This window comes from Hemicordylus capensis, chromosome 1, assembly GCF_027244095.1.
Source record: "Hemicordylus capensis ecotype Gifberg chromosome 1, rHemCap1.1.pri, whole genome shotgun sequence".
NCBI lineage: Eukaryota > Metazoa > Chordata > Lepidosauria > Squamata > Cordylidae > Hemicordylus > Hemicordylus capensis.
The window spans coordinates 55,144,434-55,164,917 of NC_069657.1; the positions used below are offsets into that span (position 1 = coordinate 55,144,434).

The 20,484-nt window shown below is 43.0% G+C and overlaps 1 protein-coding gene across 2 annotated transcripts in view; it reads left to right on the top strand.

Annotated features, from left to right (window-relative positions):
- The first annotated feature begins 2 nt into the window (after positions 1-2).
- Positions 3-20,484, top strand: part of EAPP (E2F associated phosphoprotein) — a 22,830-nt gene continuing 2,348 nt past the window's right edge. Inside the window, exons 1-5 of one of the 2 annotated variants that reach the window (XM_053287162.1) lie at positions 11-182; positions 2,367-2,548; positions 11,233-11,331; positions 15,571-15,694; positions 20,229-20,357. In XM_053287162.1, the coding sequence (XP_053143137.1) occupies positions 109-182; positions 2,367-2,548; positions 11,233-11,331; positions 15,571-15,694; positions 20,229-20,357 (608 nt within the window). In that variant the 5' untranslated portion in view covers positions 11-108. Of the gene's footprint in view, positions 183-2,366; positions 2,549-4,448; positions 6,387-11,232; positions 11,332-15,570; positions 15,695-20,228; positions 20,358-20,484 lie in introns of those variants that run through there. The other variant, XM_053287161.1, reaches the window with a different exon arrangement.

Below are 20,484 nucleotides of genomic sequence, written 5' to 3' on the forward strand. Positions count from 1 at the left end.
TCTCGCCTAGACAACTTCCGGGCTTGGCGGAACCGGAAGAGGTGGGAAGCGTTTCTGAACAGGCCGAGGAGAAAGGAGGTTGTGATTGTTTGTCAGGAGACCATCACCATGAGCCGCTTGCAGGAGGAGGATGACCCCTACCTGATCGAGGAGCCCAGTGATGAGGAGCCGGCACAGAGCAGGTTGCGTGGGGGGTGATAGTAGTAGCGGCGGCGGCGGCGGCTGGGGTGGGCGGTGGCAATGGCGATCCTTCTTTCGCTCTGTTTGTGGAGTTGGGGTGAGGATGCGTGTGAACCTAAATTGAGAGTGAGTGGAGCCTATCACTGCCATTTTCTTAAACTAATATTGAAAATAGCTCGCGCGGGGAGGAGGAGTGGCATTCTCCCCCCCCCCTCGTTTCCTTTCTTGTTCTTGCAAAACGTATTTGAGATCTTCAGATACTACAACTGCAAATATTTATGTACCGCCTTTCAGCCAAAGTTCTCAAAGCGGTTTATATAGAAAAATAAATAAGAAGGTTCCCTGTCCCCAAAGGGTCCATAATCTAGAAAAAAGCATAAGGTAGACACCAGCAACAGCCACTGGAGGAATGCTGTGCTGCGATTGGACAGGGCTAGTTGCTCTTTGCAAATCTCTCCTGATAGGCTCTGAAACAGAGGCTTGGATCTCCAGAATTCCTCACTGTTCTCACTTTGGGTAGCCAGAGAACTAGCAAACTGCCCTTGTCTTGTTCTGCAGGGTCGTGTATTGTTTTGTAGTTGCTGTTAATGAGACTGTTCTAAGGCAGAGTAGGTGTCTTGTGCCACAAATTACATAGTGACTCTGGTGTTCTGTTCTCCCTATTGAAATACCCAGACATGCATCTTGACAAAGTCATACATCCACAGCTGTATGATTGTGCAATTTAGTTGTATCTTCTGTACTCAAGGAGTGAATTAATGCATGTACAAGTGCATGGGACTCTGCTTTTTTAATAAGAAGAAAGTGCTTGTCACCATTTTGTGGTGTGCTTTATCTCTGTAGTTCTCCCAGCTGTTGTCCAGGTGAATTAATCAGTTCAAAGTAGAGCCTGAACTTGTTCCTACAAATCAAGTGGCTGCCTGACAGCTTACTTTCAGGATATCTATCAGACCAGTGATACGCATCTGAGGACATAGCTATCGTAGGCAGGCTGAGGTGTAAGACAACAGATTTCACACTGCACCTAAAGAGTCTCTAGATAGGTGTGAAAGCATAAAGGAAAATATCTCTGTACATTTTGGGGCACTTTGCAATTATGTCTTATTTTTAAGAAAGTCTGTGTGAAAGAGATTCTGCACAGGCTCAGAGGCACTCAGTGGCTGACATACAGACTAGTGTTGCATGCCCCCAAACCAGACTATGTACACAATGGAGGAAGAGCCATTTTTGCCAGTCTCTTTCCCTCTGCAGTCCACTGTGCCTCCTGAAAATATTTCTCCGAGGATTGTCAGGCAGTCCTCAGTGCCAGGATTTTTGTAAACAAAAAGAGGCATCCTTCCTTTCATTTGACAACTGTGGAAATATCTGTGTCTCAGCTGCCTTTTGGATATCAGATCTGGTAACTGAAATCAGTAAGCTTAAGAGGCTTGTGCAAAGATTCAGCTTTGAAGGGCTGAAGCAGAAACATGTACACATCATCCCTTGCGGCTGCTCCTGATACTTATCTCCCCATAGAGCAAAGCAGTGCAACTTCAGCCTTCCAGCTGATTTTGGACTTCAACTCCCATCATCCTCAGCCACAGTGGCTAACAGGAATTATGGGAGTTGTAGTCCAACATCTGCGGGAGGACCGAAGTTGTGCAGCACTGCTGTAGAGCATCCTGTGCACAACATTGGGGAGGGCTCTTAAAGAAAAGCAGAGCTATAGGATGTCTCAGTGAGTCTTGAAAAGTGTGCAGACACTACTGGGAAACAGACCTTCCTAGCACTTTCCCCAGCTGCCTTTGTTGGAGTGAAGAGGCATAAGGTGGGGTTGGGAGCAATAGGCTATTCAAAGGTGTTCATTATGTTCAGCTATCATTCTTTCATCTTTCCTTTCTTCCCCTATCTCTCTTCCCCGGTTGCTGTCTTCTAAACAACTCTGTTTCTGACTTCCTTTTTCTACTGTACTCTTCATTGCCTTTGTCTCACAGTTTGAGACATTACACAAACAGAATAGTCAGATTTTTTGTTGTTGCTACAGCACTATTGTTCTGCAACTAAGTTTTCCTCAAAATAAAGTGTGTGTGTGTGTGTGTTTGTGTACACACAAAAAATCTTTCAGTGTATTTGTTGTGCTGCTGATAGGGTTGCTGTATTCATTCTGGAATAATGATCACTAATATTTCATCATTTTGTTCTTTTAGCTCTGAAGATGAAGTGGATGTGCTCTTGCATGGCACTCCTGAACAAAAGCGAAAACTGATTAGGGAATGTCTGACTGGTGAAAGTGAATCTTCTAGCGATGATGAATTCCAAAAGGAAATGGAAGCTGAACTAGACTGTACCATGAAAAATATGGAGGGCAAGTGGAAGTCACAACTTTCAAGTAAATATAGTTATAAAACTGTAAAATATGAATTGATCCTGATGGCTGTCTCCCCACTGTTATGCTTGACCAGAGATGTACAACTTTGGCCCTCCTGCAGATGTTGGACTACAACTCCCATCATGCCTGACTGTTGGCCACTATCACTAGAGATGATGGGAGTTGTAGTCCAAAAAAACCTCTGGTGGGCCAAAGGTGTGCTGCCCTGTGCTAGACTATGCCAGCTGTGTGCTGGGCCAAATCTACCTCCTTAAGGGGTGATGCCTGCTTGAAATATTATTTATTTATTATTTATTTAAAATATTTATACCCCACTCCTCCAGTGCAATACTGCTCGGGGCAGCTTACAACTATAAGATAGACACAGATACAAGTAATAATTATTTTTTTTTAAAGTCAGATTAAAAACAATTATTAGGTTCAAATTAAAACTGAAAATTATAAGAAGCTAAAGAAGAATATAAAGGTGAAAGAACAGTTGGAGAGCATAGATAGCTTCCTTGTACTCAGTAAGATCATTGGTCCACCCTAGTTCAATATTATCTACAGTGATTGGCAGCAGTTCGACAGGGGTTTCCAAACCCCTACCTAAAGCCCTACCTGCCAAGGTCTGAATCTGAAACCTTCTGCACGCAAACCACATTTTCTTTCTCTGAGCTGTAACCTCATTCCCCCATGGGAATGCTATAGCACTGAGAGTTTGTGGCAGGCCACTTTGGGAGTAGGTGCTGGATCTGTCATCCATCCCTCCTGCAATCCAATTCAGAGTGGTCCTCTAGCAGAAACTAGTTCCTGAGCAGGGCACTGGTCCACAACACCTTTCATTCCCATTGACATGGCAGTCTACAACAAAAATGAACACTGCTATCTTAAGCCACCTTTGGTTTATCTTAGTTACCTGGGAGTTTTCAAGCAATTTTCCTCCTTGACATAGAAGTTTCCATAAAATAAGTTTAGAGGATGTATAATTGATATAAATACCTCTTCAAGACAAAGTGATCTTTTAGCAACATTGCCAAGTTTAACCTATCGCTTTTTAAATCTGATATAAAGCTCATGAACTCAGCTTTGATTTGAAGGAATGTCACTTGTGAGCCCTCAGTGTTTCAGCCCAGACTGGTCCATGTAGCTGATATGGCTGCCTGCCTCCAGTTTGCTCATAGCTATAGTAGGCACAAACTGCCTATGATTCCTTGGGACACTTCTCACACTTTGGATTGTGTACTATCTTGCCCAGCTAGGGTCTACTGTCTGAACATGAACTTACCATGCTCAACTGGGCTACTGTCTGGACACGAACAGTCTTGCTTAATTTGCTTGTGGCAGTGTGCTTGTAACATGTGCTTTTGGTACTGAGAAACAATGCTGAATAGAAAACGTGGAAATGATTTGATGCTCAAAAGATTATTTGTGTCATCAGAGAGGTTCATGTGATGCACTGCTAGAATGTTGAGTTTGAATATGCGAAGGCCAGGAACAAATCTCTGCTCATCTATTAAACTTTTGGGTAATCTTTGGCAAATAACTGTCAGAATTCAGACAATCATCTAAGCTATATTTTTTCTTTGCAATCTCTGTGCATTCACACTGATGGGAACTGCACCTGTGCAGAATATCTTTTGGAACCTTCTGGAGCTCAGCCTCAAGAGTTTTGACACAAGTCATGCCCCATGAAGCAATACGACAGGTTCAGTTGGGTGTGACCTGTGTCACTTCTTTCAGTTTTTCTTCAACTACTGCAGAAGTGGCATCTAGAAGAACCTCTCTTTCTGTTTGGCATACCAGCCAAGCGAGTTTATCCTCGATTGACTTTAAGCTGCCTTTCCTTCTGTCCTTTTTACTACTTCTTACCATCCAATTCTCAAAAGACTTCAACAGCTTCTCCCTTCTACCCTGGCAGAACAAGATGAGCCTCTATCCAACATCCAGTACATTGACTCCAGTTCCAAGGGTGTCCATCTTCCTTCTGGGCCATTGGATTGTGACCACCCATCCTCACGGTCCAGAGACCTCACAACTGAACTTTCTCAGCCTGTGGCCCCTCGGGCTACCCCTCGATACCACCACCAAGGTCAGCAATTTCCTCAACATGCGCCCTTTCTTCCAACTTCATGTAACACCTACCACGACCCTTATTATTCAGCTCATTTTCAACATGAGGATTGTGACAGCTGGGATTACTCCTATTCTCATTTTCGTTCTCCACCCCAACGTCGTTTTGTCCGCTCTCGATCCCGTCACAGAGACCGCTCTCCTTCCCGTTTGCCACCTCCACAATACTGGGACCAACCTTGCCATTCACGTCACCGTCGCTATCATCCAGACTACTGCAGTTATCGTAGGCCGCCTCCTTCTCCCACTGTTTCACAGCCTCCTTGGGGTTATGACTTGCAGCCTGCTTCCTCATCGAATGTCAGATTGGTGCCTCGGGTCACTGCCCCAGAATCTACCATGATGGACCCTGTACCAGCCCTGGTGGAAGAACCCATACCTTTTCCAACACCCACTTTGACACCAACCGTCATACCTGCAGCTACTACCGAACCTCCACCTGATCTACATCTCGAGACAGTTGTTGACTTTGAGCCCTTTGCTTCCTCTGACTCAGAGTCTGATGTCTCTTTCTCTTTGGATGCTTTCTCGAGCTCATCCCCTTCTGAGCTGGTGGGTGGCAATAGACCGGACTCCCCTCCAGACTACCTCTATACTGAACAAGTTACCCGAATGGCCACATCTCTCGGAATCGAAGTCGAACAACAACATCCCTGGGTTAAGGACCCAGTCTTCGATATGATGAACACTGCAGTTGCACTTCCCATGCCCCCCAGACTCATTGAAACTGTGAAAAGCTTCTGGGATAAACCATCATCCCGCTCTCCTACATCTCATTACCTCGAGACCATGTACCGTGTCCAAGAACAGGACTGCTCTTTCCTCTTCCGCCATCCGGTCACCAATTCTGTAGTTGTCAAAGCGGCACAATCCAGCAACAGACAGAAAGCACTCGCCACCCCCACTGATCATGAAGGTCACAAGCTTGATATTATGGGACGTAAATTCTATTCCACAGCTGCCCTTCAACTCCGCATCGCTGACTACCAGGCCTGTATGTCACGCTATCAGTACTTCCTGTGGGAAAAACTGACACCATTCTTTGAATATCTGCCTGAAGACAAGCGGAAGCTTGCCACAGGTTTTCAGAATGAAGCTTTCGACCTGGCTAGACAACAGATCTGCAGCACCCTCCACCTAGGTGACTGTGCATCCAGAGTCATGGCCAGTGCTATTTCACTCCGCCGCCATGCTTGGCTTCGTTCATCGGGTTTAGACCCTGAAACATGCTCCCGTATAGAAGATCTGCCCTTCAATGGAGATGTACTTTTTGGATCCCGCACTAATGATATTGTGAAGCGTGCCCAAAAGCGAAGGTCAACTGTCCGTTCTAGGGGCCTAGCCCAACACCAATCACGGTCCCGCCGTCGTAAGACTTAGTCTTGATGCTCTTTCTTCTTGCCTACTGATAGTTCTTTTTGTCCTCTTTTATGCCTGCCTCCTAAAAGCATTTTTCCTTTGCCTATGTCAAAGCCCATTACTTCCAGACCCAAGCCCCCCATGCACACCAAACTAACATGAGCACACACCCTCCCTTTGGCTCTAGACACCTCCATTTCTTCCCAACTTGGCACCATGTTACATCTGGGTACTTACCATCATCTGCCTCAGATTCCAGTGTGGATTGATTTAAATCAAAACAATTTAAACTTTACGTATTTCTTAATCAGAAAATTGCATCACTAAAACATGTTAATTTCACACTCAATAAAGCATTTGAAAGGTGTACTCTTTGTCATTTTTTTGGATCACATGCTTTTTACTAATATAGGAAATCGTACATAATACCTGGGGTTGTGTGTGTTTCCAATGTAATAGTTACTTGTACTCATTATCTATGTCAAGCTACTAATGCAGTGGCATTAGAAATGGTAAGAAGTCACACACAGAAACAAAATGGCAATTATAAACTAAATATCTTAAATGTCTCACATGCAGTTGCAGCAGCCTCCTGCATTCCCTGGGCTGTTCTTAAATGTGAAGTCCTACATTTGGGTAAGAAAAATCTAATTCATGAGTACAGGATGGGAGAGACCTGGCTTGGCAGCAGTAAGTGTGAAAAGGACCTCGGTGTCTTAGGGGATAATGAGCCGGCAGAGTGGTGCAGTTCCGAAAAGAAAAGCTAATGCAATCTTAGGCTTCATTAATCAAGGCAGAGTGTCCAGATCAAGAGAAGTTATTTTTCTACTTTGTTCTGATCCGGTCACACCTGACTTGCTATATTGACCTTTCAAGCTGTGCAACAGCCCTGACAGATTCCAGACATCAGTGAAATCGTGCTCATTGTTTTGGCCATTGTGCCCAGTAGTGGGCACTAGATTTTAGAGGACATTGATAAACTGGAACAGAGTCAGAGAAGGGCAAGAAAGATGGTGAGCGGCCTGGAAAGCAAGTTCTACGACAAACAGTTGAAGGTGCTGGATATGTTTATCCTGAAGAAGAGAAGACAAAGGGGAGATAGGAGCAGTCATAAGAACAGCCTTCAAATACCCGAAGGGTTGTCACATAGAAGAAGGAGTAGGCTTGCTCTCTCTTGCTCCTGAGGGAACCATTGGTTGAAATTATAAGAAAGCAGATTTAGGGTAGACACTAGGAAGACTCCCAACTGAAAGAGCTGTTCTCTCTACTAGAGGTTTTAAAACAGAGGCCAGACTGGTATCTGCCAGGGAAGCTTTAGTAGCTTCCTGCAATGAGCACAAGGTTGGACTAGAAAACCCCTGGGGGCCTTTCCAATTCTGAATTCTGTAATTCTCCAACCTCTGCAAATGTTGCATCACCTTCCCTTACATCAGGCCTGCTCAACTTTGGCTCTCCTGCGGATGTTGGCCTACAACTCCTATAATCCCTGGCTATTGGCCACTGTAGCTGGGGATTGTGGGAGTTGTAGTCCAAAAACAGGTGGAGGGGACAAAGTTGGGCAGGCCTGCCTTACATAGATGACTGGCTTCTCATCATGCACTCTGACTGACCCCTCATCCACCATCTTGGCACAACCCTCCCATCTTATTCCCAAGCCTTTTTGTAAATTGGAAAAAGTCATCTCTCTGCCTCTCCAAACACACCAAGGAGCAGTCCTAGACTCTTCTGAGGCCAATGTCCTCTTGTTCTCTGATCATGCTGACATTTACATGTCTCATTACAGGTGAGAGGCACTCTGCCCTCACCATCCTGTGCCGCCTCCAGGGTCATGTCTGCCACAATAGCACTAGTCTCTTTCAACAGCCTCTTGGTACATTTTCTTCAGTGCTTCTTCCAGGATATCTTTTGATTGGCTCCAGGATATCTTTTGATTGTGTTCCTAAAGAAATAAGATATTCCCTCCTCTGGTGGCAGTCCCATTAAAAACTCCTCACCAGATTCTGCTTTGTCTGGTCTAGTGATAGCAAGCATGAATTGTCCCCTTGGCGCTGCAGGATCCACCCTGGCTTGCATTTGAATGTGAGCACTGTAAGATACTCTCCTTAGGGATTTGGCTTTTTAAAAGCCAAATTCTGGGTTATGGCTCCTGTTTCACACGTGTATACCCCTCAGGTTCTGGCAGCAGTGGAATGGGGCTGCTCTGGGAAGAACACCTGCCCTGGGAAGAACACCTGCCTGCTTGCATGCAGAAGGTTCTAAGTTCCCTCCCTGGCATCTCCAAGACAGGGCTGAGAGAGACTCCTGCCTGCAGCTTTGGAGAAGCCACTGCCAGTCTGGGTAGACAATACTGAGCTAGATGGGCCAAAGGTCTGAATTGGTAAAAGGCAGCTTCCTATGTTCACACTGACTCCATCTCATGGTCGTCACTGGCACATGTCTATTGCAGGATGCTTATGATTAGCCACTTCTGATTCCAGGCCAAATCCACAAGACACATTAATTACTTCAAACTCCTTGCATTTTTTTAAAGCTCTCAAGCCTTTCCAGAGTCTCCTTGCTGGGAAATCAATACAGATCATAATGTGACCACAAAGTCCTTCATAAACAAACAGGGAGGATCAGGTTCAAGGCCCCTTCTTCCCCTCACGCATCTTCTGTGTAATTGATGCTTTACCCATAATATTCTCCTCTCAGTAGTGCATGTTGAGGGCCACAACACCATCCTTGTGGGCTTTATCTGTGGGCAACTTTCTTGGAAGAATGGACCCTAATGCTTTGTATCCTTCAGTCTACTTTCTGCTCCCGAGAAACTATTATAATCCTGTGCCACTTATCTCAATGTCCAAAGTAACTTCTTCTGCGGCAAGGTATATCATAACCCCTTCTCCCTTGGAGATACTTTCCTACTTGACTGGAATCAATGGCTGCCTTACTTTTTTCCTCCAGTCCCTCTGCTTCCTCAAGTTTTCCTAAACCTCCAGATCAACAAGTCAAATTGTTTCTTCATGGGAGCGCTGTCAGCCATAGTTCACCACTCTCCTCCACCTCTCCCGAGAATGTTACATCCACCTCCCTTCAGCCCTTATTACCTGCCTTGGATAAGAGACAGGTTCTCCTGGACATCTGTACTCCATCTTATTGCCTGGAGGATCCTGCCCTGACCAAACTTCCTTCTGACTTTAGATGAGTCCTGTTCAAATCCAGGAAGCCTTCCCCCGCCACTCCTATACCCAAGTGGACCCATTTCACTATCTTACTTGGAATTCCCTGATTGAGCCCAGATTGTCACTATGCTGTTCCATCTTCTCTTCTTAAAAGATTCTAGTCTTAATACCTGCTCTTCTCAGGTCTACATCGTGGCTGTCATGGCCTTGCATCTCTTCATCAACTCTCTTCTATCTTGTGTGTGTCTATCATATTTATATACCACCTGATATATGTCATGTCATTAGGCACTTCTTCAAGAATTTGTTCCGTATCTACTTTCTCACACTATGATCTTTGTTGACTAGGCATTTACCCATTAGCTTCTCATAGCTCATGTCTAAGCTATTCAAAACCTAGCTTCATGCAGAGTATGCCTCCTTTCCCTCAAAGTCACCTTCCTTCTCACTGTTACCTCTGTTCAATGTGCGGGTGAACTGGGACCCCTTTGGGCCAGTCTTTCTTTCCTCACTTTTTATCAAGACAGGGTCATCCTCTGAACTGGCATATCCTTTTAACCTAAAGGAGTTTCCACCTTCCACATGGCACAGGATATCACTTTCCCTGTGTTCTTGTTGGCTCTGTCCTCTGAGAGCAAATGGGCGCTATGCTCTCTGTCTCCCTCATATCCTGAGATTGTTCTTCTGTGACAATCTAAACCCTTTAGATAGATTCAGCAACTCCTTGTCTCTAACTCTAGACCTTACAAGGGCTTATGGGTCTCCTCCCAGTGCCTTTCTAACTGGATAGACTTCCACCATCACTCATTTTTACCTGGGGCCAACTTGGATCTAAATACATTCCACATGTTCTAGCAGCTTCCACTGCTTTTGATCATACCTATCTTTGAACACTGCCTGACTGCCACAAAGGCTTAACCATCCACCTTCATCAAGCATTGAATCTAGGATATTCAGTCTTACCCTGATGCTGTCTTTGGCAGAGCAGTTCTCTCCTTATTCAACTGGCCTTATTGTACTTTTCTTGCTGGTAAGGTGACTTGCTAGTCTCCCATTAGTATGAATGCACAGAGACTACGAAGAGAGAGAACAGGCTGCTGCTTTCCTGTAACATGATCCTTGAGCAACCTGTTTTTTAAAAGTGGATGTTCTTGTGAAGTCATAGAATTCTCTCCACTGTAGTGATTCCTTTTTTTCACTGCCTTCTTGGCACTCTGCTGCAGTGGTCTATTTGAACTGAGGGAGGCTGCACCCAATGCAACATGCTGTCACTCTATAGGGGCATGGCTTGTGCCAAAACTTTGAGGCTGAACTCCAGAAGATTCTGATCTGTGCAGGTGTAGATGCTATCATTGTGGGTCACCACACAAATGAGCCATGGCACAGATCACCACAAATGAGCCACATCAAGCCTCAGGCTTACACATGTTCATTCCCCTCTGCAAGAGGAGGGTTGTATCCTGGTTTCTTTAACTAGGTTAGAATACACCACAGATGCCCCAAATTCAGTCATAATGAGAAACTGTGGTTTAGTCAAAAGTGAAAGTGGAAGCTTTCACTCCCCTCCTCTTGGATGTGAGCCTGAGGTTTGCTCTGGCTGTAGTAGTTCAGATGTAGATCTGTACATGGGTATGCAGGTTGTGCTGCTTATCCCATTTGGGTAGAGTAAGTAATTGCCTCTGCCTCCTCAGCTACTATCTTGCATCTGACCCCACTTGGTGGACTTCAAGGTTCTAATAGAAAACAAAATGGTTCCCACAAACCTGACACCTCTGGTTTAGCTCATCTTAACTAGGCCTCTCTCTTTCACCCCAACCTCTCTTGCAGAGTTCTGGGAAGTTGAACAGTTGTTCTGAGCTCCGAGGCTAGAATACAAATTAACTAATGTTTGCTAAGCAACCTTAATTCCACCTTTTGATTCTATTTTTAATTCTACAGTTCATTACAGGGAATTTAAAATTTACATATCTCTGAGATGATGTTTAGAGATCTGTTCCTTTGTAGTGACCCCATGATGAATACATATTTTATGTTTATTTTTGTTACTAGGTGGTACTTCTAGTGCTGAGCAATCTGGAACAGCTACAACCTCAAAGTACTATGATGACATTTATTTTGATTCTGATTCAGAGGATGAAGACAGAGTAGGTAAATAACTAATAATGACTCTACTGTTGCTGCCTTCTACAGAAACATTGTTGTTTGCCTTTATCCACAAAGGCTGAAATATGACTATACTCCCAGAAGAGGATAATAGGCTAAAATGTTCTTTGCTTAACAATCAAAGACACACATAGGAATAACCTGAATAATGTTTTCTTTTTCTTTCTTTCTTTCATATATACAGAGAGAGAGAGAGTGTGTGCCTCTTCATCATAAAGAGATCTGTACTGCATCTCTTTCTGTTGTGTTAAATTAATTGAGTTAAATGTGTAATTGCTTGCATTGTGGGTGGCATTTAGGGGTGGAGGCAGTTCTTGTGATTGTTATTATGCGCCTTCGTTCTTCATTTAGCAAGATGCCCTCCCAGACCCACTGGGTAGACTCCTCCCTGGTTAAATGGTGACTGAAGGATTGACTCCCACTAAAGGGACTGGTCCTTGAGGCTTATAATGTTTGCTGCTACCACCTCCTCTTGACGACGACAATGAATATTTATATACTGCTTTCCAACAAAAGTTCCCAAAGCAGTTTACATAGATAGATAAAATGGCTCCCTGTCCCCAAAGGGCTCACAATCTAAAAAAGAAACATAAGATAGGCACTAGCAACAGCCACTGGAGGGATGCTGTGCTGGAGGTGGATAGGGCCAGTTGCTCTTCCCCTGTTAAATAGAGAACCACCACTTTTAAAAGGTGCCTCTTTGCTCTGTTAGCAGGGGAGTATACTTGATTTGTATGATTACAAGCCAACCAAGAAGCAAGGAGATTTGCAATCCAATTGGAAACCAGTGCCAGAAAACTTTGCCCCTTTAGGCCAGAGTCTTTACTCCCCTTCCCCTTGGGTAACCAGGACTGGGCAGAGTTAGGAGACCCAGACCACCCACCATCTAACTGGAATCAATAAAGAACCCTCACAGGACAGCTGCCATTGGTGACCCCTGGGCTTCAAGGCTTGTTAACGTAGTGCTAGGGAACTTCCCTCCCCTTTCCCACAGAGCATTCTAGTCTTATATAGAAGAAGGAGGGTTTCCCTCCCTCTGAAACACTTGGTTGTTGAGAAAATATAAGGGTTAGTAATAGGAAAAACAAATCATTTTGTAGAATTCACAGGGACACTAAAACAAAAGCAAAAAACAACCTAACACAATTTCTATCTAAGAACTTTTCCTGCCACTCTGCTTTCTCAGATAGCAGTTTTCCCCCAAAATAGAGGGAAACCCCCTCTTTGAATTTGGTTGGTTTCAGGCTGGGCCTGGCTACCAATCATAGGACTCCTGTGGATTTCCAGGCCCTGTTAACTCCTAGCTGCCCGCTATACTTCCAATGAGGTTTTCACCTTTGGCTGACATGCTAGGTCTGCATGCTAGTTGAATGTGTCATCTGTATCACCTCCAGCTACTGAAAATGGCACTCTTGATTTGTATTAGTCATTAGCCTTTAGAAACCAATTACACAAATAAAATTAGTATGTACAGGACATAGAATTGGTGAAATAAAATACTACGAATATTTATATACAGTACTGCTTTTCACCAAAAGTTCCCAGAGTGATTTACATAGAGAAACAAATATAAAAAAATAAAATGGCTCCCTGTCCCCAAAGGGCTCCCAATCTAAAAAAAAGAAACAATGTAGACACCAGCCACTGGAGGGATGCTGTGCTGGGGTTAGATAGGGCCAATTGCTTCCCCCCAGCTTAATAACGAGAATCACCACTTTTAAAAGATGCCTCTTTGCTCACCCTCAGCCCACCTAATTAGATCTTTTTATTTTACAAAGGGGGCTCTTTGTATTCCAGCCGCTCTTAAACTATTTCTCGCCAAGGTCTACCCTTTATTATTATATGGTGCTCAGTTGGGCCCTTTTGGCAATTTCGTCACACTGGAAGCTATTCAAACAAAGTTTATTAGATCTATATTGCAGCTTCCCAGATGTGTTCCTAATGTCGTCATTAGGCGCGAGGTGGGCCTTGGCTCTTTGGAAGCGGAGTATTGGAAATGCATTTTTGCATTTTGGTTAAAATTAGTCTTTTCTCAGTCTGGACTTGCCCCCTTGGTATTAACTGACAATTTCGATTCTATCTGGAAGCGTCTTGTTAAAACAAAATCCCAATTTTACGGGTTTTCACTGGATATGCTTATTAGTTTGGGTTACGATTGTGCTAGGAAGTCTATTAAACAACATATTTCTGACATTGAGCTACAGTTAGAAGTTGCCAATATCCCAAAAGGTGTTTACCTTGGAGATCAGCTTTTTAACACAAAACCCGCTGCATACTTAAATAATATTTCTTTTTCCAAGTTCAGGCAGGCGCTATCTTTATTTTGATTAAATGCGCTCCCTACAGCGGTGCTCCAAGGGAGGTTTAGGGGCGTTCCTTATGCATCCCGACTTTGCCCTTGCGGGTCAGGCGATATTGAGACTACTGAACATGCTATTTTACATTGTGACCTCTACAAGAATGATCGATCAACACTTATCTTGCCGTATCTTGTGATGTTTCCTGGTTATCCAGATGAGTCTCTCTTAAAAATTTTACTGTCAAAATTTTAATCATAAATATACCAATACAGTGGCTAAGTTTTGTTATATCTTATGCAAATTACGTTCTGTTGTGTGTGATAATGTTTCTGGTCAATGACCGAAATAAAGTATGTTCTGTTCTGGTTCCTCTTTGCTCAGTCAGCAAGGGACAAAATGTGCATATACAATGGACCTAGACAAAGTTAGGTACTTCGTCTGGGTCCTTCGGTACTTCGAAGGTACTTAATTATGTCTAACTTCGTCTGGGTCTATTGTATATGCATATTTTGTCCCCTGCCAACTGAGCAAAGAGGCATATTTTAGAAGTGGTGATTCTTTGTCCCGTGACTGTGTCCCATTAATTTCAATTAGCCTTGGTAATGACTAACCAAGTTTGGATCCTGCTGAAAATGACTTAGTGGTGCAGCACTGTTATTTGAGATCGTATACAAATTACTCTAGCAAACAATTCCCTTTACATTTTACATAAATGTAATTTCAGAAATATTCACTGTTAATTTGGGGATGGAATTAATTCCACACCCAGTCCATTAGTTTTGTTGGCTGTACAGGCAGAGACATCTTTAGGACCTAGACTACAATGGCAAGGGAATGGCATATCACAGGACTAACATGATAAAGAAAGGAGGGAGGAGAGGATACATGGAGAAGAGAAAATGAGTGTTTAGTGTGTAGAAGTGAGAAGAACTTCCATGATTGGTACCTTTAAAAAGTGGTGATTCTCTTTATTGAGCAGGGAGAGAGCAACTGGCCCTATCCATCCCCAGCACAGCATCCCTCCAGTGGCTGTTGCTGGTGTCTATCATGTTTCTTTTTTAGATTGTGAGCCATATGTGTGTATGTTTGTATGTAAACTGCTTTATATACAAAGCAGGAAAAGGAAAGCCCTGCTGGATCAGGCCCAAGGCCCTCTGGTCCAGCATTCTGTTTCACAGTGGCCCACCAGATGCCTCTGGGAAGCCCACAGTCAAGAGCTGAGGACATGCCCTCTCTCCTACTGCTACTCCCCGTAACTGGTATTTATTTATATACTGTTTTTCAACAAAATAACTTTTGTTGAAAAGTGGTATATAAATATTTGCCATATTCGTCGTCATATATGATTGGAGAGAAGAAAATGAGAATTGGTGTGAGAACACTTTTTAAAGTTCCCTACAGTTAGGCTAGGCCATGACTCCTCCAAGTGTCTGTTAATGCTTTATTGCAGTCTTTCCAGAGTTAAGGGTGTTTACACTCACTGTGCCTCTTAATAATTAGGGAGTAATTTGAACAGTCAGTATTGCAATTTTAATAAATCCAGGCTGTGACTGACTGCCATTATAGTGAACAGTTGACTCTATTTATCCAGTTACATTCTTTGTTAGGAATGTAAGAAAATGTTGTTCTGAATTAGGAATGAGCATTCATAACATGCTGAGCCTGCTCAGTTCCATAGGAAATCTATACTATGGATTGTATCATGCTGTGCTCCATATGCAGAGGCTGAACATTTGCATAATGCAGAACATAGCTTCTGCATTAATTCTTCTAAAAATCACTTGCAGGAAAAGTTTTGTTTTAATCATTTTTTCAATTGATACATACTGGAAAAGTGGAAAGAAACATGGATTTAATGAGAGTTGGAATAGTGCTACATTCTTGGGAAGTATATGTTCTTACTGTGTACATGTAAACCTGACAGTTGAACCAGAAGCCAGGAAAAAAAGGAAGCATCAACAGCGCCGCATTCCAACAAATGATGAGTTATTCTATGACCCAGAAGAAGATGATCGAGACCAGGAGTGGGTAGATAGAAAGAGAAGAGGGTAAGATGCTGAAAATGTATTTTCAATCATGGGGCTACTCAGAATTGATATTTCATTATACAAAGTTACTTAAATTTAGCACTGTGACTCAGATATGCTTACATTATTGATCTGAAGTAGGAACCTGAATAAGCACAACCAGAGAGGATATTTGTGTTAATTTTTGAGAACTTGGAACTGCATTGTTATGAATCTAACCTACAGTGGTCATGAGGATAGTGAAAAACTAGAAACATAATCATTTGTTATTTGGAACTTTCTTGGTATGCTATGTGGACTCTTAAAAGCTCTGAGGTATACGTTCTTCACCCTCTTTTCAAAGCCAAATTTAAACAAGGAAGGCCCTGTAGACACTACTCTGTTCAAGTATGGGAGAGGTTGTGATTTCATGTTACGAAACAAGTATGAATAGAGAAATGGTATCCTCTTCTGTGAGTGAGTTCTCTGGATTGCAAACATCAACATGCAGGGTCAAAGTGGCTATGGAGACAGTTGGGGAGTGGGGTAGAAACTTACAGAAGGTCTCAATTGACAACATATTCCAGTGTAAGGTAATGTTTGTTTTAACAAAATTTGTAAACCTAAAAAGTGGGCTTCTGGGACTGTGTATTAGAACTCTAATTCCTTTCACTGCTTCATGTCACATAACTTGTAGTTCACTAAGGACAGGAATGAATGAATAGCTTCATTACGATCATAGATCAGACAAAAACACAACAAATTATAAAACATTCAGATAAGAAATCTATCATACAATACACCAACAAAGTAAATGTTTATGATAAGATCTATAGGGTATAAATTAATTGTTGGCAGATCTTAACAGTGGTTACACAAAATTTAGCAACCTTGTGTGTAATAGAAGATGTGTGATGTAAAATTCATCAGTTCGGCTGGGGTAATGTGATAACAAGGGAGTAATAAGACTACGTCGACCGTTATAAAAAGGAACAATATAGCAACGCGTGGTGAACAGATTCAACCTCATCCGAACCACAAGAGCAGATCCGACTGGCCAGGGGAATTTTCAGAAATTTCTCATTTAAAAACTGCCGATGGTAAGGCATCATATCTTGCTCTAAGGAACACTCTCTGATGGTTGAGCAAAGAGAGTGATGATAAACAGCTGGCAGGTTCCTGGCTGAGATCGCCAAGGAGCCCTCTTATGGTCTGCAAGTTGACACCTAGGTCATTTTCATTGATGCTTAGTGTCCAAGATCCTTTGTTTGAGGATCTCCTTAGCTTGATTATATCCTAATAGTGTCAAATATTCTAAAGAGAAGCCTAAAACTCTGAGAGTTTTGCCAGCAGTGCTTGTGCCCAGGAAGATTGAAATCTGTGGGCCAGTACAAGGGAATCAGCCCCAGAGGGGAAAAAATGATCTTAAGCCAGTAGTTGAACATTGAAATCCATGCTTTGGATTCCACGCTCTGAAAGCCCATTTCTAACCTTAGTGCAGCATTAGAAATACATCTGGAGGCCCTGAGTACAGCTCTTATAAACTTAGACTGGACAATCTCCAGTGATTTGTAGTAGGAATAGGGGCCCAGTTGTGCACCGTACAGAAGTTGGACTAGTGGTTTGGCAATGAACAGCGTTAGTGCTGCGGGAATAACTTCTCCTTTGGAGCAGAAAAATCTCGGAATTCCTGATGTGCTCCTTTGAGCCTGTTGGACAGCGTAGTCCACATGGGCCTTCCATGACCCTGTGGCATGAAAGATCACACCCAAGTATTTATAACTGTTAACCTGTTTAATCCGATGACACTCTATAGACAGATTAAATTTCTTAGGCTTCTTGGCAAAGACAGTCACCTTTAGATTTCTAAAAATTAATAACCAGGTGGTTATCCTTAATAGTAACTGGCCAGGAGCTTAAGAGCCCTCCTAAGACCTACTGGGATTTGAGAGAATCACAGCAGCATCCAGATACAGCAAAATTGAGATTTTTACCCCCGCAATATTTGGCAATGTAATCCTGGGTCTGAGAGCTTTTTGGCTAAGTTTATATACAGGTTAAGCAGAGAGGGTGCCAAAATGCACCCTCCTTTGACTCCTTTGCTGGAAGTTATTGGGTGTGAAAGTGAGCCTTAGGGGTTACATCTCACCCTTACACTGGTGTTCTCAAAGTTTTTGAATCGGGAGACATAGTTGCCTATCAATGTTGGTATCCCTGAGTTTTCCCCACAACCTTGGCCTCGAAATTTGATCAAACGCTGATTTGAAATCTACAAAGGACAAGTACAAGGAGCACTTTGGCTTACTGCTATACTTCTCAATAAGATGGCATAGTACTAAGGCATGATCCATAGTTGAGCACCCCATTCTAAAACCAGCTTGTTCATCCTCCAAGAAGTTTTCTTTCTCCATCCAGTCTTGGAGCGTCCAATCTAAGTGTCTTGAGTAAAGCTTGCTCACAATACTCAACAGGCTGATCGGGCAATATTTCCCCCTTTTAAAATATGGGGACTATTATAGTCTTTCGGTATGTGCCCAGTATGTGCCTGGTGTGGTCTGTGCATGTAAAGAGAGCTGCCAGCACAAGAGCCCACCAATCTGTGTTGAGTTTAACCATTTTAGGAGAGATACAGTCACTGCCTGAGGCTTTGCCTACTTCTAAATAATAAGTTTCTTAACTTCAGCTACCGAGATGGGAGGCCATTCTGGGAGTAAATTATTATTAAAATCTGATGGTACTTGTCCTCCCTCCTGGGCCACATAGATAACTCTGAAGTGTGATTCCCATATCTCTACAGGGACCTGGCAGGTCAGACGGGAGGGGAAGGACAAGGATAATTTGTACTTCCTGCATGAGCCCCTGGTGGCGCAGTGGTAAAACTGTCGCCCTGTAACCAGAAGGTTACAAGTTCAATCCTGACCAGGGGCTCAAGGTTGACTCAGCCTTCCATCCTTCCGAGGTCGGTAAAATGAGTACCAAGAATGTTGGGGGCAATATGCTAAAATCATTGTAAACCGCTTAGAGAGCTCCGGCTATAGAGCGGTATATAAATGTAAGTGCTATTGCTATTGCTATGTTGACGTTTGCTGCCCGAACCATCTGCTATAAGTCCAGACTTGACTGCAGATTATTTTCATAAATGTAAAATAGCTATGATAGAGTTCTACCTGATTTTTCTGCTATCACTTACAGTCTGGCTTTTAATTATATTGTAAGTCACTAAGACACTCCATACATTACTGGATGTCTCTAAAATTAATAGAAATATCACATACTGACATTATTGCAGAAAAAGAACTTCTTGACTGTTGTAGGACTACCTGTCAATTGAACAAATAGTACTCCTGCAAGCTGCTCGGAGATGTAAGGTGGAGAATTTTCCCATGGAAAATTTTCCATTTCTAAAATTTCTACTTGGCTACTTGAAAAAGTTGATACATAGGGACTGAGTTCTGCACTGTCTTGAGGTTTGCAATGAAAGGCAGCCTAGAAATCAAATAAATACATAAATAACCTTACTGGACAACATCCAGATAAAGTTGGTCATGACTAAATCCTGTTGAAATTAAGTAGTAATGACTTAAGTTGTCTCATTGATCTTTAGTGCTCAGTTGTGACTAACTGGTCTGCTTGTTGTCCACTGGGTGGCATTCAGACATGTGGCAGAGTGGCAGCATGCGATCAGTGGAAGCTTCTGGAGGGAGAGTTGTACTCAAGAAAGGACCCCTCCTGCTTGTACATGAGGCCTTTGCATGAGCACAATTTTCTTTCCATTTGTGGTAGGACTGTGTCTCAGCACTGTCAAAACCAAATGATTTGAACCATGGCAAAAGCACTTGGAAGAACTACCTCTTCCAGTGCTCTCCATGCACACCTTTTGCCATGTGCCATCCCAAATGTGCAGTACCATCATGATGATGCAAATTATTCTACTTTGGCAGTGCTGAAGTACAGGCCTAATTCATGGAAGGAGCTTCCCTCGATGGCATGCCATTCTGTTGAAGGGTTAGATGCCACACGCTGTCTTAGGATTGATTCCCATTTATGTTCAGCAGTTCGGGATCTGGTTCCCTTGAATTCCTTCATGTGCAAGCAGTGGTCTGCCTCTTGGCCAGATGTTTGAATGGGAAGGAACAATGTCCTTGGCATCAGTATTAGCACCTTCTTGATAATAGCCTCCACACATTCCTGGAATAGTGTGGGATTGTGCTGTGGGGAAGCACAGTTGTGGTTATCTTACTAGCTTGTATATTTGTGCATGAAATAGGTTGAAATGTAAGTAACATGGTTACAAGGGAGAGAAGAGAAACAAGGGAGAGGGGTGTGTGTGTGTGTGTGTGAGAGAGAGAGAGAGAGAGAGAGAGAGAAACTCCTGAACACAAGTGTGTGTGTGTATGCGCTTAAAGTGAGCATTTAACTTTGATATTGTGTTGAGGAAGTTTTTTAATTACACTCATAGGATGAGAATGTGCAGTGTTCATAACTGCCATTCTCTCAGTATGGGGTTTTGATATGCATCAGAGTTTCAGAAACCAGCAAGGATGTTTTTCCTGTTCTGTATACTATTTTCTTGCAGATATCACAGTATAAGAAATGTTCAGTCACAGTCACAACAGCAGCAAGTCAACCTTCCTGCCATTCCTAACAGTGATGCTGTTCTGAACTGTCCTGCTTGCATGACCACATTGTGTCTTGACTGTCAGAGGTAATTACTGAACCGTAAGCAATTTGTGGTGTGTGTTCAAGCCACTGATTATGTTTAGAGCTTCTTCACACAATCCTATCAAGTGTATCCTAAGGTGTTTTCCAGTAAATGGAAGAATTTCCATATG